This window comes from Amphiprion ocellaris, chromosome 15 (genome assembly GCF_022539595.1).
Source record: "Amphiprion ocellaris isolate individual 3 ecotype Okinawa chromosome 15, ASM2253959v1, whole genome shotgun sequence".
Taxonomy (NCBI): domain Eukaryota; kingdom Metazoa; phylum Chordata; class Actinopteri; family Pomacentridae; genus Amphiprion; species Amphiprion ocellaris.
In genome coordinates, this window is record NC_072780.1 from 26,232,515 (window position 1) to 26,247,205 (window position 14,691).

At 37.9% G+C, this 14,691-nt stretch overlaps 1 protein-coding gene across 1 annotated transcript in view; it reads right to left on the reverse strand.

Moving 5' to 3' along the window:
• Nucleotides 1-14,691, reverse strand: part of LOC111571909 (collagen alpha-1(XIV) chain) — a 245,817-nt gene that overhangs the window by 140,556 nt on the left and 90,570 nt on the right. Inside the window, exons 12-13 of the mRNA XM_055017695.1 lie at nucleotides 11,350-11,495; nucleotides 4,234-4,363 (exon numbers count right to left, since the gene is read on the reverse strand). Of these exons, the coding sequence (XP_054873670.1) occupies nucleotides 4,234-4,363; nucleotides 11,350-11,495 (276 nt within the window). The remainder of the gene's footprint in view (nucleotides 1-4,233; nucleotides 4,364-11,349; nucleotides 11,496-14,691) is intronic.

Consider the following 14,691-nt stretch of genomic DNA (forward strand, 5'->3'; position numbering starts at 1 on the left):
ATGTTTTATGTTGCAATAATTATTTCAGTATAACATTTCCCCATGTCCCACAGCTGTTACCAATACTGGAAAAATAGTGGTTCTATATGCAACAGATATTTTACTAATATTTTTGATTTTAGATCTTTTCTCCATTCTGCTCTCTAAACGCCGCCTGCAGTTCAGCTGAAAAGTAACTTTTAGTCACATGACTGTCACTAATGGCTTCACGGTTGTGCCAAGGGGTGCAGAATTTTTATTTTTTAACAGAATCTTGGGTAAACAGTTTATTTTTTCCAGAATTTTTAAATGAGACTCATAGGATAAAGTGATTTTGATGAAATATCACAATTTCAAGCTTAGATTTAGTTACGTTTCACAAAAGAACTGCATTTAAATGAGTAGCTCAAGGACTGCCGGAAAATAGAAAATCGAGCGATTCATTCTTTGCAGTTTCTTGCTGTGATTAAAGGTGTGTGTGTGTGTGTGTGTGTGTATATATATATACATATATACATACATAGATATACAGACACAGACACAGACACACACACGCACACTTTCTATTGTCTACACTAATGAGTGGATGCTGATAAATGGGACAACTTTCGTAGTTTTTTTAAAGACATCATAGCTGTCAGAGCCCCTCCATGGGTTTTGGGCTCCAGATAATCAATATAGAGCATACTGTATAGTCAAACAAATAACACAAGAAATTGACCCTTGGCAGTCATTTTTGTTATTAAAATAAATAGAAACAAATCAGACCACTCGTATGGAAACTGTAAGTGCACCCCCAACATTGATCAGGACTTAAAATCCATCAAATTAGAATATGGGTTTCAGATTTTATGCCAACATTGGAACCTTTCTTACTCTCAGAAGCCCAAAGTTTCATCCCAGAATCTGCAGCTGTCGATGCACACAATCAATCTGCAATCAAGTCATGGTAGGAAAACAAGCCTTTGTTGTCCAAAAAGCAACAAAACTGAAAATTAGCCAATAAACAAGAAGCAGGACTTTTGGGGAAAAAAGTGCTCTGGACAGTTGGATCAAAAATATCCTTGTTTGGCCACAGCAGCAGTCAGCATGTTGAAATGCTTTTCAGAAGAACAACAATAACTGTGAAGCATGGTGGTGGAAATATCATGTTTGGGGTTGCTTCACTGCCTCAGGGACGGGGCAAACTGCAATTAGTGACTCAACTAAGAACCCTGCATCACATCAAAACCTGCTTTAAAGCATCCAAAACTGAGCTTTAAGTGGACGTTTTAACAGGACAGCTAACCAGCAAATCCACCAAGGTTTAAAAAGAAGAAATGGTCCAGTCAAAACCCAGATTTAAATTCCACTGAAATGTTGTGGTTGGGTTTGTAACATGGAAGAAAAACCCTCAAACATTCAGCACGTGAAGGAATTTTGCAGGAAAAATGGACAAGAATTTCTGAAAGCAATTCTGAGAAATTGGTGGACAATTATGCAACATAGAGGAAGTCACTATTTACTCCACTGTTGGTAACACCTGTGAGCACTTGGTAAAACGTGGTCAATGGTGATTCCAGGTGTTATATGTTTTTGTTTTGGTTTTTTTTGTGAAATTAATAATCCAAGAAATTCAATTTTCTTTTTTCTTTTGCCACGATTTACAACATTAAAACTGTACCATACTGCACAGAAGACATTTCTTAGTTCTCTCTACTTCTAGCCATGGTTGTGTTGTTATCATAGAGTTGAAAGACTTTATGTTGCAGTGAAAGATGAGAGGTTATGAGTCATTTAGGATTAATTCTGAGTCATTTTAGAGAATATTTGAGTCAGTTTGAAGAAGTTTTGAGTCATTTTGTACAAGTTGTTGCAATTTTTTTCCTGTCAAGTTTCAAGTAATCCGGGCCAATTTTTGAAACATTTTGAGTTGTTTTGGACATTTTTGATTTCTCTCTACTACTAGTCATGGTTGTACTTTTACCATAGAGGTGCAGGACTTTATATGTAGTGCAAAATAACTCCACACTGAGTAAAAATGGCACATGAGCAGAAAATGCACAGATGCACTGAATATTTACTCCAATAGTAGACAGAAATTAACCAAAGGGAAGCAAAACTAATCATCAGCAGGAGTTAATGTCTAAATGAATCAATGATTAAATACACATGGTTATAAATAAAGACTCATAAACATAGTTGGTAACTGACTAAATGTATGCAAATAAAAGTCTGAATGGCCTGCATGAGTGAAAGTTATTTTACTATGAAAAGGAATTTAAGAGACTTCAGGCTCCGCCCCTTTAAAAAAACAACCTTGGTTTGCCTCCTGGCGTCCTAACCTGACCTGCATTCAAAGCCCTGCACACATCATAAAGACATAAACACGCCCTGACATAAAGCCGCAGGCCTCAAGCCTTAAAGGAGTCTTCGTAAAACGTTAATTACTGAGCGTGGTGGGGATCTGGGGGAGCCACTTTCACGAAGCTTTCAAAACTCTCAGGACTGAAAGTGAGGGGCAAAAAATAGCTGCGCAAGGAGGAAGGAGGAAGCTGGAAGGTGGCGCCATGCAGTGATTCTGGCATCGCCAGTCGCTCGTCGTAATGGAGGCAGAAAACGTGCCAAGATGTGACTCGATCACGCTGCAGCTGCTGTTCTGAGGGAGGCATGACACCGCAAGCAAACACCATGCAAATGGAAAGTAAACAGAAATAGAGCAGCTGATTCCGCTGATTAGAGAAATCTCAAGCAGAGATTTAGAGCCAATCAGAGAAATTAGTCTTTGGAAGGAAGAAGCTGGTTTCCTGTTCCCATGGGATCTGTAGAAACTTCACTGGAAGGAAAAGCAAGCAGCCTTCATAGATAAACTGGATGTCTTCTGGGAGAGGTGTGGGAAATCTAAACGTCCTGCAGAAAATGAGTGTTTTCAGAGAAGAGCACAGCAGCAACTTGAGTTCAGAGGTTCACAAAATCTGATGGGAATTTAATGAAATTGAGTTTCATCAGCAGTTAGTAAAGCTTGTTGATGTGTGATCTTTTATCTCTGTCAGGAAGAATTTGACATCTTTTAGATGCTCACAGTGAGAATATGATTGAAAATTAGGACATTTTGAAAACGTTTTGCCTGGTTCTCAAGATAAATGAACCGTTCGAGAAGTTTAACAGATATATATAAAAAACACTGCAGAAAACAACAATCTTGATATATGCTGCTTGCAAAATAATTATTTGTACTCTCAAATGACTGTAACTCTTCAGTAAAAATGATTTTTGCACCAAATACCTCAGGTTCCTCACACTTCCAGCTGTAGATTTTTTATCTGTCCACAGTATCATTGCATATTTCTGCCTTTTCTTCTATGATAAAATGAAGGAATGTTGAGATAGAATAAGGTTATATTTAATAGTCAAAAATTAAAGTATGTCCATGTAGATTAGTTTAAGCCTCTGAACCCCAAAACCCACCGGTAGGTTTAAAAGACATATTACCTTTAAAATAGGTAAATACATTTTTTTTTCTTAACTGAAAAAAAATCATTGGTTTTTCTACTTTCAGACGGTCCTGGAAGTAATCATGTGTGATTTTCAGTTTTGTGGGGGAAAATAACCAAATACAAGCTTAAATTTGCGATATTTCATTAAATATCACTATATTCTATTGGTCTGATTTAAAACTAAAACATTTACATTAAACATATCACGCAAAAAAAACAACAATAAGAATTATTCTATGCTATTTGGTGTATCACTGAAGCCATAAATGAGGCATCAATAACCATCATAAAAATTCTAAGACTTTTCAGCTGAACTGTGTACAGGCTGATTCCAGGCTTTTCAAATTTTTTGGTTGAATGAATAATCAAAGAAATTCCACTTGTTCTTTTTGTTTTTATGACTTATAGTATTTAATTGTGTCAAACTGCACAGAAGACATCTCTGAGTTATCTCTACTTTTAGTCATGGTTGTGCTGTTTCCACAGAGGTGCAAGAATTTATATTGCACACAGTCAGTAAAAATGTAACAGATGCAGAAACTATTGGGAGTTCAGAGGGTTAAGATCCAAAATGATATCCTGAAATGGACACTTGGACTGAAGGCGAGAACTTAACACACTTTATGCACACTGACTCAGCTTTTAGCCTGCTGCTGAGGACTCTGGGTGAAAGAGGGGATGGATTAGGCACATTTGAGGGTTGGTTTTAGGCAGACTTGCTGTTTTGTGAGTTTTTTTTCAGGTGGACTTGCTGTTTATGTGGCTGGGTGAGACTCACATGTGGTCTGCTGGCTGGTCATGGGGTCGCTGGCCTCTTCTCCATACATGGCGTAAACCGTCACCGTGTACTCGGTGGCTGGAGTCAAACCCTCCAGCTCCACCTCATTCACTGAGTCCGACACCTTCACCTGCACAAACACACACACAGCATGAAGGTATTCGCCTTTAGCAGAAAGAAGATGCAGTTGTTTTTATACCTCTCGTCTTATCTTTTCCATGTATCTCACCCATCTGTCTGTTAATCTACCTTATCATCCATCTCTCTGCATATCTACGCTCTCACTGTATCAACCGCACTCCTGTCCTGACAAGCAGAGAATCAAGCCGCGGTTGCATAACATGATTTCTGAATGTGGCTTGTTGCTCTGGCAGGTGGGATCGATCCGGCTCCTCAAAACTATGCGACTCATGCTCTGAGCTGCAACAATCAGCTAACAGGTGGTGGAGATGGTGGAACTTCAGGTATATTTAGAGAACCATGATCATTTGTTTCAGAATTCCATAAAACTGTCAGGTCATTCCACCTAAATTCATCATTTTTTTTTTTTTTTTAAGTTCACAGCTGAGCACCTCATATACATGTTATTAAGTAAAACAAGCTTTGGTCATGGGTGTTATAACTTTTCTTACAATTATTTAAAGCACTATGAGTTGGAAAACCCTGATTTTTCTTTTAGCCCTGTAACAATATTATACAACACTTCCAGCTGGGACACCATTGGAGTGGTTTCACCATCATACTTGCTTACCAACTGTCCTAATATTGACCATAAATGCAAAAAAACGTAATTTCAATAATTTTCTTTCTCCTAAAATATGCCTCTGATTTGATACTCTACTTTTTTAAAGCTCCTATTGGTGTCAATCACAGGGTAAATTTTTTTTTTTTTTTTGGTTGGTGGAACATCATAGTAAACAGAAACATTGAGGTATTCTGATCAAATTTGTCCCATCATATAGATTGTTTATTTTATTCTATCAAGGCAGGGTTATGCTATTGAAGACTAAATGTACATATGAAGAATCCTGCAGAGTTTCAGAACTCAAGCTACAGTATTTCTCAAGTTATGACACTTTGAACATTGATCCACAGATAAGTGCAAAGAAAACAACAGAAAAAAGAACATCTCCCCATCGACTGAGAATTTCTTACATCAAACAAAATTAACATTTGGTGTTCTGAGAGGGAATTTCATCTTTTAGATTAATAGACTAACTGATAAATTGGATCAACTGAACTGAAATTGATTGACTGTGTTTCAACATAGTTCACCGCTCTAACTTAAAATCCAGCAGAGTTTAATGCAGCAGAATCCTGTAATTACCAGCTGTGGACCCAACAGCCACTTTTGCCAGCAAACGTTACAGAGCAGGAGCTTTACATGATGGTAAATTATGGTTTTAAGCATATTCTTTTCTCTCATGGCCTGGTTATTACTCCAACTCTGCAATCACGTAGGATCTTCCAGTTACTTGAATACACCTCATGGAGTTAGGAGGCTTCCGGTGGAGCTTAAAGTGAGGAAACAGAATTATTTTGTCAAGTGCAAAAGACAAATTCTTATTTGGCAGTTCTGGTTCCTTGCTCTGCTCGGTCTGTTTCTCAGATTCTCGTTTAGTTGGTATTTTTAGCATATCATTTATTCAGCTATACTACAGCTGCTTACACACTTTGGACACACACCTTGAACTTTACCATCTTTCACAGTCTGCCATAGATAGATGTGAAAAAAAATTCAAGAATAAAATAAAAATCTGGCAGAGTGAGGGTAACAAATGTTTGTCCATCTGCTCATCCCATAAATAAAATGCTTATATTTTGAAGCCTGCTGCCGAAGCAGGAGCCACACTCCAAAACTGAAGAGGAAAAATATAGACAGAGGTCGGAACACTGACACAACAAAATATCCTGCAGATTAAATCAGTCAAGCTCCAGAGATATTGTACTATTGATTGCACTTAAATGAAATGAAAAGTTCTATTAGACTTAAAAGTATTTACATTTAAATTTGGCCTACCAGGGCAATAAAAGTATTGTACTGCACAAACATCCTTACACAGGCTACCAGGTAAACACAGAATTGACTTGGGGGTTTTATTTTAAACTGCTTTACCTTGAGGCACCTTAGATCCTCAACAGTAGTTTCGCCTTTACAGTGCAAAAACCTTCCTCTTTCAATCAAATGTGTCTCCTCCATTGACACTTAAAAAAAGCCCTTAAGATGTCCATCCTTTCAGTGACTTTTGGGTGACCCTAGAGCTCTTGTCATTACAGTTCTTTTTTATTTATTTTGTTTGAAATATAAATTTTGTAAGGTTTTCTTTGGTTTTGTCTGGTATTAGACCTCAGACTCACGTGTCTTTTTATGCAGATGATGTGATGATGTTGGTTTCATCAATCGATGGCCTTCAGTGATGGTTTGCAGCTGAGTGTTAAGCAGCTGGGATGAGATTTAGCACCTCCAAGTCTGAGATCATGGTTCTAAACCCGTGGATTGGTTCCTCTTGGGTTGTGGATGAGTTGCTGCCCCAATTGAAAAAGTTTAAGTATCTCGAGATCTTGTTTGCAAGTGACAGGAAATAAAGTGTGACATGGACCAACAGATTGGTGCCAAACTATAGAACAAAGCTCTCGATTTACCAGCCAATCTACGCTCAAACTCTCACTTCTAGTCATGAGCTCTGGGAAATGATTGAAGGAATTATATGGCAGATACAAGCGGCCAAAATTATGGGTTTTCTCTGTAGGGTGGCTAGACATTAAAGGTAGTCTGAGGAGCTCCAAGCAGTTATCTCATCTTTGCATGGAAAGGAGTCATCTGAGGTGGTTTGGGGTCAGGAGGCCTCCTTGGAACCGTCTTTTGGAGACTTTCCAGGCAACTCCAATTGGGAGAAGACCCAGAAAGAGACTCAGAATTCTCTGTAGGGATTACATATCTCATCTGGCCTTGGCCTAGGCCTCAGGATCCCATAGAAGGAACTGGAAAACATTGATGACAAGAGGAACATCTGGACTGATCTGCTTCATCTGCTGCCACTGACACCAAACTCCAGATAAGTGGAAGAAAATGAAAGGATGGAAGTTTTTATACTGTTTCTGTCTGCTTTTTGCATACATTTTTGTTATTGCCTTTGTTGCTTTCTAACATGCACAGCCCTTTGGTTGTCTTAGGATACAGATGAAATAAGTCTTTATTAATCCCACAGCAGGGAAATTGGCAGCATTACAGCAGTAAAGGAGATGGTGCAAATGATGCTTCTCCGACACTGTCGCTCTCTGTAAGACCTCCAGCACTCAAGTGCTTGAAGTTCTTATCAGCTTTAACCTTCTACCCCATAATGTCAACAGGTTTAGTGGCAATTCACCTAAAACCATACATTTAGGAGCAGGTGATTCCTGTTGCCCTTCTTCACAAAGTTGCTCAACGATTCCCTGTATGTAGATTCACATCTCTAATACCACAGAGTCATCAGGAAACTCCTGCAGTTGGTGTATTTCAGGAAGAGTATTAAGACTCTCCAAGTTATGATTCAGGATTTTAGTATTTTTGTCATTTTTCAACGTAAATAAACAAAAGTTGGACTGTTCTTTTGAGCATCACTGCAAACCCTGACAATCAATCTTGAAAGGTTTCACTCCTCTAAGTTTCACCCCTAGAATGGGGATCACAGATTGAGACCAATGTTGGCATGAATGAATTCCCTGTTTGTTTAGTTTATGATCTCACCACGTCATTTGCAGATCAAATCTTAATTTTGGCAATTGTGGATGGATGAGCAACACAACTGACTATGAGAAGCTGATAAATCAATCAAGTGAGCTAATAGGTAAGTTTTTGCATTATACCCTCAGTTTCTGTCGCATATTTACTCACTGTGGGGTGATTTTTCATTGCAATGTTCTGTACCTCTATGGAAACAGAACAACCATGACTAGAAGTAGAGATAACTTAGAAATATCTGTCTTCTGTGCAGAATGACACAGTTATTATGCCACAAATTATGAAAAAAACAAACAAGAAAAACAAAAGTTGAATTTCTATATATTTTTGTTGTCTGTTGTGGTGTAAATTTTAGATTTGGTTACCAAACCAAAAGTTCAAGAACTACAGAAAAGCTGAAAATTCATCAGGTATTTCTTTTTTTTTGTGCAGTATGACACAGCAGTTGAAATGTCTTAAATATTTTTTTTTAAGTTGACTTTCTTGGATGTTTTTACATTTAAAAAAATGCTTAGTTCTCCCAGGTATACTGGGAAACATGTTGGCTCAACATGCTGTATTTTACATCTTAAAACTTTAATTTGTTTCCATACCTGTCTCTTCTCTGTTCTGCAAAACACTGCAGCAAAAAAGTCCCTGAATTTGGTCACGACTGAGTCAGCGATTGCTTCCTTGTTGCACTGAGGAGATCAGTTTTTCTGTTTTCACCTTTTTTTTTTTTTTTTTTTTGAGCATGGCATGATTTTTACAGAGATTTTGATGAAGGTTTAAGGATTTCAGGCTTAGATTTGATTTATCGTCTAGACACACCCAATAGTCATGATAAGTCCAATGACCATTGGAATTCTGATAATCCTACGGTTCTTTCTGTTTTTACTGCGTCTTGCTCTGATATGTGGTGTAATTTTTGAAAAATATCAGGAGATAGATGAAACTAAAACCTTCATTCCTGACCTCTGAGAGAAAACTTTCTGAACAGAGTTCAGCACAGTTAATGTTTCTAAAATTATGAGTTGGACTGAAGTGTTGAAAAAGTTTCTGCCTCACACATTACGCTTGTCACTTTGCTCTTTGTTGCAGGGAAATAATCCATTTTCTGAGTCTCCCTCTGGCTGTTCATTTCTTTTAATTCATGTGCTCTCTCTCTCTTGGGTTCAATCTGTTTTTGCATCTGTCAAGACTTCTGCACCAGTTTGGGTGAAAACTGGGCTGATTTGGACTCAGGCTTTGGCCCGTTGGAGTCCCTCTGTGGCCTGCGAGTGGAAGCCACGAGCCGACCAAGCCAAGCCCGGGCTCCGGCAGTGTTTCCTCAGAGCCAGGCTTATCCTCCCCATTGGAAAGCTTCCGTTGCGATTCTGAAATCCTTTCTAAATTGTTTTTATTCCTCTCTGCCTGGAGGGGAATGTGACGGCAGGCGTAATGAGTTCTAATGGGAGAGGGAAGGATATGGACGGCTGGCTGTGCCCTTCATATCTCCAATCCTCCCCATCTTCTTTAACCACTGAATCTATCTGCCAAGGAGCTACATGTTTTAATCTTTGTCTGGCAGTTTTTATGTTTTCTTACCTGCTGATTCGTATCTCAGTATGTTATCGTCTCTCTTCTGAATCAATTTCAGTTTAATGAAATGTCTTGGTGGTAGTTTTTCTTTATGTTCGCTGCTAATTGGTTAGTTTTTCAAAGTAAAGCAATGTAACTCCAAATTTCTGGAGACAAAAAAGCTGAAAGTTTGCTCAGAATCCATCATGCTGTTTCTTCCGCTGCACTGAGAAGCTTTTAAAGTGACATTTTCTTTATCATTACGTGATTGCCAAATAAAAGTAATTAACTTTGGCCGCCGACTGCATTTCTTCTCCTGCTTAACGTCTGCTCTCATCTCTGTTGCATCTCCCTCACTGAACCATAAAATGGATGATGAAGGTGTTTCGATATGCAGAATATGTAGGAAAAATAACAGAAACGCAACATGAAAGTGGACTCGTACTTTGAAGCCACTCAATTACAATTACAAAGGCGTCTAAGAAGGTCAGCTTTATTACTCTGAATGCCTTACTCTGAATTAGCATCCTGTGTCCACTCTGACAGTTGCCACGGTCGGCTTACAACAGGCCAAAGAATCCAAACTAAGAGAAAACTACTGAGAAAAATTGCAGAAAAGTGAGATGAAAAAAAGCTTCTGTTCTGCAAACGTCTCAAAACTCAATCTTGCTTGATTTTCCTCCGAAGGTGAAAAGAGAAGTTGCTGCTAATCACTTTCACAATTGTTTTTGAGGCTATTGTTGAGATTTTTTGACCCTTATTCACCCAAAGCAAAGAGCAGAAACCAGCATGTTAATGGGGAATCCCAGTTTATTTGGCGTTTTTTCCTTTAATGAGGCTCCAAGTGTCATGAAAACTTTGTACCTCCATTGTAGAGATTCAGGGAAACAGAATCAATCAGCGTTGAGGTCTCTGCAGCTTCCCAAAGAGAGCACTGTTGAGCATGAATCATTTCAAATGTTTTCAGTCTGACTGCATTAAATACAGAAATTAGCCACCTGAAACTGAGATTTTGTGTCCTCTTTTACTGAGCTGAGCATCTTTCCTCCAGCTGATGTTGGCATAGTGAAGCATTGTCACCAGGATGCTCATCAGAGCTGCAGATTCATCAGTTCCACAGCTAGGATTCCTCTCATCCAATGGAGGTTTTCTCAGTCCGAAATCAACAAGTTCCACTATTTGCAGCAGCAGTTTTCCTCCTCAGTTTGTAGCAGAACAGTGCAGAACACAGACCCATTACCAGTTTCCAGAGAGACGCCGTGTTTCAGCACATCCTACCAAACCAGCACATGCAGAGCAACATCCCCAGATGAAGACACCTAATCCATTTAGTAAAATGTCTGTTCCAGGAGGCTAATTTCTGTGTTTGACTTCGGTCAGACTGAAAGGAGGTGTCATACATGTTGATTTCAGGATTTTTTTCAATTTCTGTAAATTGAATAATCAAAAAAAAAAAAAATTCCACTTTTATTTTTTCTTTGTCTATTATTTATGGCATTATAACTGTGTCATAGTGTACAGACATCATCTGTGAGTTCCAGTGAGATGCAAGACTTCATATTACAGGGAAAAATCAGTCCACAGTGAGTAAAGTTGTGACAGGAGAGAAAAATGCCCAGAAACTGTTTGGAGTTCAGAAGTATTCTTGTACAGAACAGAAAATCAGTAAACTGGCTTTCCATTGTTGATTCGGACCGTCTGGTGTAAATAAATCTGATGCAATTGAGAGAAGTTCAGCAAACAGCCGTCCTGCTCCAAACCACACAATTGTTTTCTGTATTTTCTTTATCAGTTAAAATCTTGCAAAACCGTCAGCTCACTTCATCCTCTCCACAAACACAAACCCTGCTCACCTCCTTTTCGTCTGCAGGGTCTCCCTCCGTCAGCGGGGCGTACAGGATCATGTACCCAGAAGCCCCGGCGGCGATCTTCCAGCGGACCCTCATGGTGCTGTGCGTGACATCAAACAGCTCCAGGTCGTTGACCATCGGCAGGGCCACTGCAGGACACACAGGAAGTCTGTTAGGGAGCTCACACACTGTAAACTCAACGGGAGACTTATTTCATGTAATCAGTATGATTAAAACACGACTCAAGAAAGCACCGATGCGCTAAATAAACTAAAAGGATCTGAAGTTGTCATGTGGCCCATTTTAAAGTTTTGAACAACAACTTCGGTAAATTCAAATAAAATCTAAATGTTAGGGGAAGGTCCAGTTTTATTAAATCTAATATATTTCATCCCGTCTTTCACCTCCTCTGCAGAGCTGGACTCAGATATTAAATATAAGAACCAATACTACAGTGCAGAAATATTCTGTTACAGGTCAAAGTCCTGCATTTACTTGCAGTTACTTAAGTAAAAGTACACATGCAATACAATCAAAATATATTTTAAGTACCAAAATTGAAAGTGCTCATTACGCAGAATGGCATATTTAGGAATGATTATAATTATTGATGTATATGATGTTGAAGCTGCTACTGATATTCTGCTGCTTCTGAATTGCTCTTCAAGAATCAATGAGGTTTAAAATAAATTATCACAAATTATTTGTTGATATATTTTGTATTATTAAGCAAAATATCAAAACTAAGTAGTTATCAAAAAATGTAATGGAGCTAAAAAAAAAGTGTTGTATTTCCTTCTAATTTGTTGTGAAGACGTGTAAGGTGGTAGAAAATGGAAATACTCCAGTAAAATATATCAACATTGTACTTATAACTACAGTACAAGAGTAAATCTACTGTTTATCGCTGCTACTCTCATAGCTTTGGATAAAGTCATCCTTCATTTAAACTTTATAGATTCTGACTTAAATGAAGCTGCAAATCTGTCCAGCTTTAAGGCGTTAAACCTTTTGAAACCTAAAATCTTTATCTTAAAAAAGAAAAAATCCATCAAATAAGATGTTTTATGAACCAAAATCCGCAAAAATGGAAAAAAGTGATGGATGTCAAGCTTTCCTATAGAAATTGAAGTAATTATGTGTTACGATGGGTTCCTTCAGGAAAATTAACTAAACTTAAATTTTAAACCATAGTTCACCATTTTTATTCAAATTTTACATGTCTTCTCATACATGTCATTAAAAATAAAAGTCTAGTAACTGACTGTCAAACTGCATAGGAGCAGTTATTATGGAGAACTTTTAATTTCCAGTCATGGCTGTTCTGATTCCAAATAGGTAAAAGACTTTATATTGCAGTGAAAATGACACGTTTTTAATAATTTTGGATTAATTCTTGAATATTTTGGACAATTTTTCCAGTATTTTTGGAGAAACTGAATTTATTTTTTTTTTTTGTGAATTTGTAAGTAATTTTGTTAAGTTTGGTGTAATTTTTGGTTATTTTTGACACACTTTGGACAGGCTTTGAGTTGTTTTGTAAAAATTCTGAGTTCTGCCTACTTCTTCATGGTTGTGTTGTGTCCCTAGAGGTGCAAAACGTTATATTGCAGTGAAAAATTACAATTTTTGAATAATTCTAGATTAATTCTGGGACAATTTGGACACATTTGGTCACTTTGGAAATTCTGCCTGTTTTTGGACATTTTTTTGTCATTTTTGGGGATTTTGTTCTGCTATTTTGAAGAATATGTAAGTCACTTTGTAAAGTTGCGAGTAATTCTGAGTAAATTTGAGTTGTTCTGTAAAATTTCAGAGTTATCTCTGCTTCTCATCAAAGGACGTGTTGCTTCCATAAAGGTGCAGGGCTTTATATTGCAAAAAATCTGAAAAATCTGACAGGAACAAAATAAACAGTTGGGGTTCAGAGGGTTAAATATTGCTTCAAAATATTGTTAAAATCAACATTAACCAACCCCTCACTTATTACTTTCATAGATTTTTCTTCTCCTGTTTACATTCTCTGTTTCCCATAAGACACATGCCCCAAAAATCAATCAGTTTGCAGCATCAAGTTTCATTTGCAGCCTCATCCAGATAGTCCAGAGAAAACAGCAGCAGCAGTTCATAGCAGCAGCCAAACATCATTAACATTGCTACAAGGTCGACTCGTGGCTTAGCATTCATCCTGGACCGACAGGGAGGAATTCCCTGTCATTCGTCAGGCTGTAAGAGGCCTGAAAATCCTGCTGGGCTCCGGTTCAGACGTCAGGACGAGGCCCCGGGCAACACGAGCAGAATTAGGACTCACCACAGGCGTCCTGTCAGAGGTGAGGAGCGCTCAAATGCATAATGGAACACCTGCGTAGCTCCTATGGCCCAAATTCAGAGTGTTCTGCTGCAGTACAACACATATCTGCAGGTTGATCAGTGTTTCCATTACAGATGCTGTAGCTCAACGGTAATGAGCTGGCCTGAGTATCTTCTCTTGAATTCAGTGTAAAGACTACAGACAAGCTCCTTCTTTCAGGTCTTCCTGTTCCTTCATTAAGGAACCATTTATATGAAAAAATGTTCAACCCTCTGAACGCCAAGCAGATTCTGCTCCTGTCACGTTTAGATTCACTATTGACTCATTGTTCACAGTAATATAAAGTCCTGTGCCTCTACGGAAACAGAACAACGGCTGGAAATCAGAAACATCTTTTGTGCAGTACAGCTCAGTTATGATGCCAAACATCACAAAAAAAGAAAAAGAATTTCTCAAGTGCAAAAATATGTCATGAATACAAGAAAAAAACTGTGAATCTACATACTAAAGAAATCTTACTAATTACCTTTTTAATTTGTTTCCATATTCTTTGTGTAAACACTGCCTGCAGTTCAGCTGAAAAGTCCCCTAATTTTTATCATGATTGTTGGTTGAAGCTGAGTCAATAATGTCTTTGTATTCGAGTCATGAAGTACAAAATTTTTCTTGAATCTGGTAAAATTTTATACATATAAATTATTGCTGTCAAACGATAAAAATGTTTAATAAGATTAATGACAGGGTTGCTGTGGATTAATTTTGATTAATCACAATTAAATATCATTCAATTTTTATCTAAATCGCGTTTCATTTTGCAAGCGCAAACAGACTCAAGAAAGATGAGAATACACTTAACACTTTAAAGGTTCATGTTAGAATCCCCAACTAACACATGCTTCGCATTAATGTGGCACTTTAAGCTGGAAGTGCTTCAGTGATAAGAAAACTCCTTCCTGCAGAGTGTGCATATTACTGTATGTCAGTCGACTGTTCCGTCTTGGAGCTTTTTTGTATTCAAATTTCCCACTGAGATG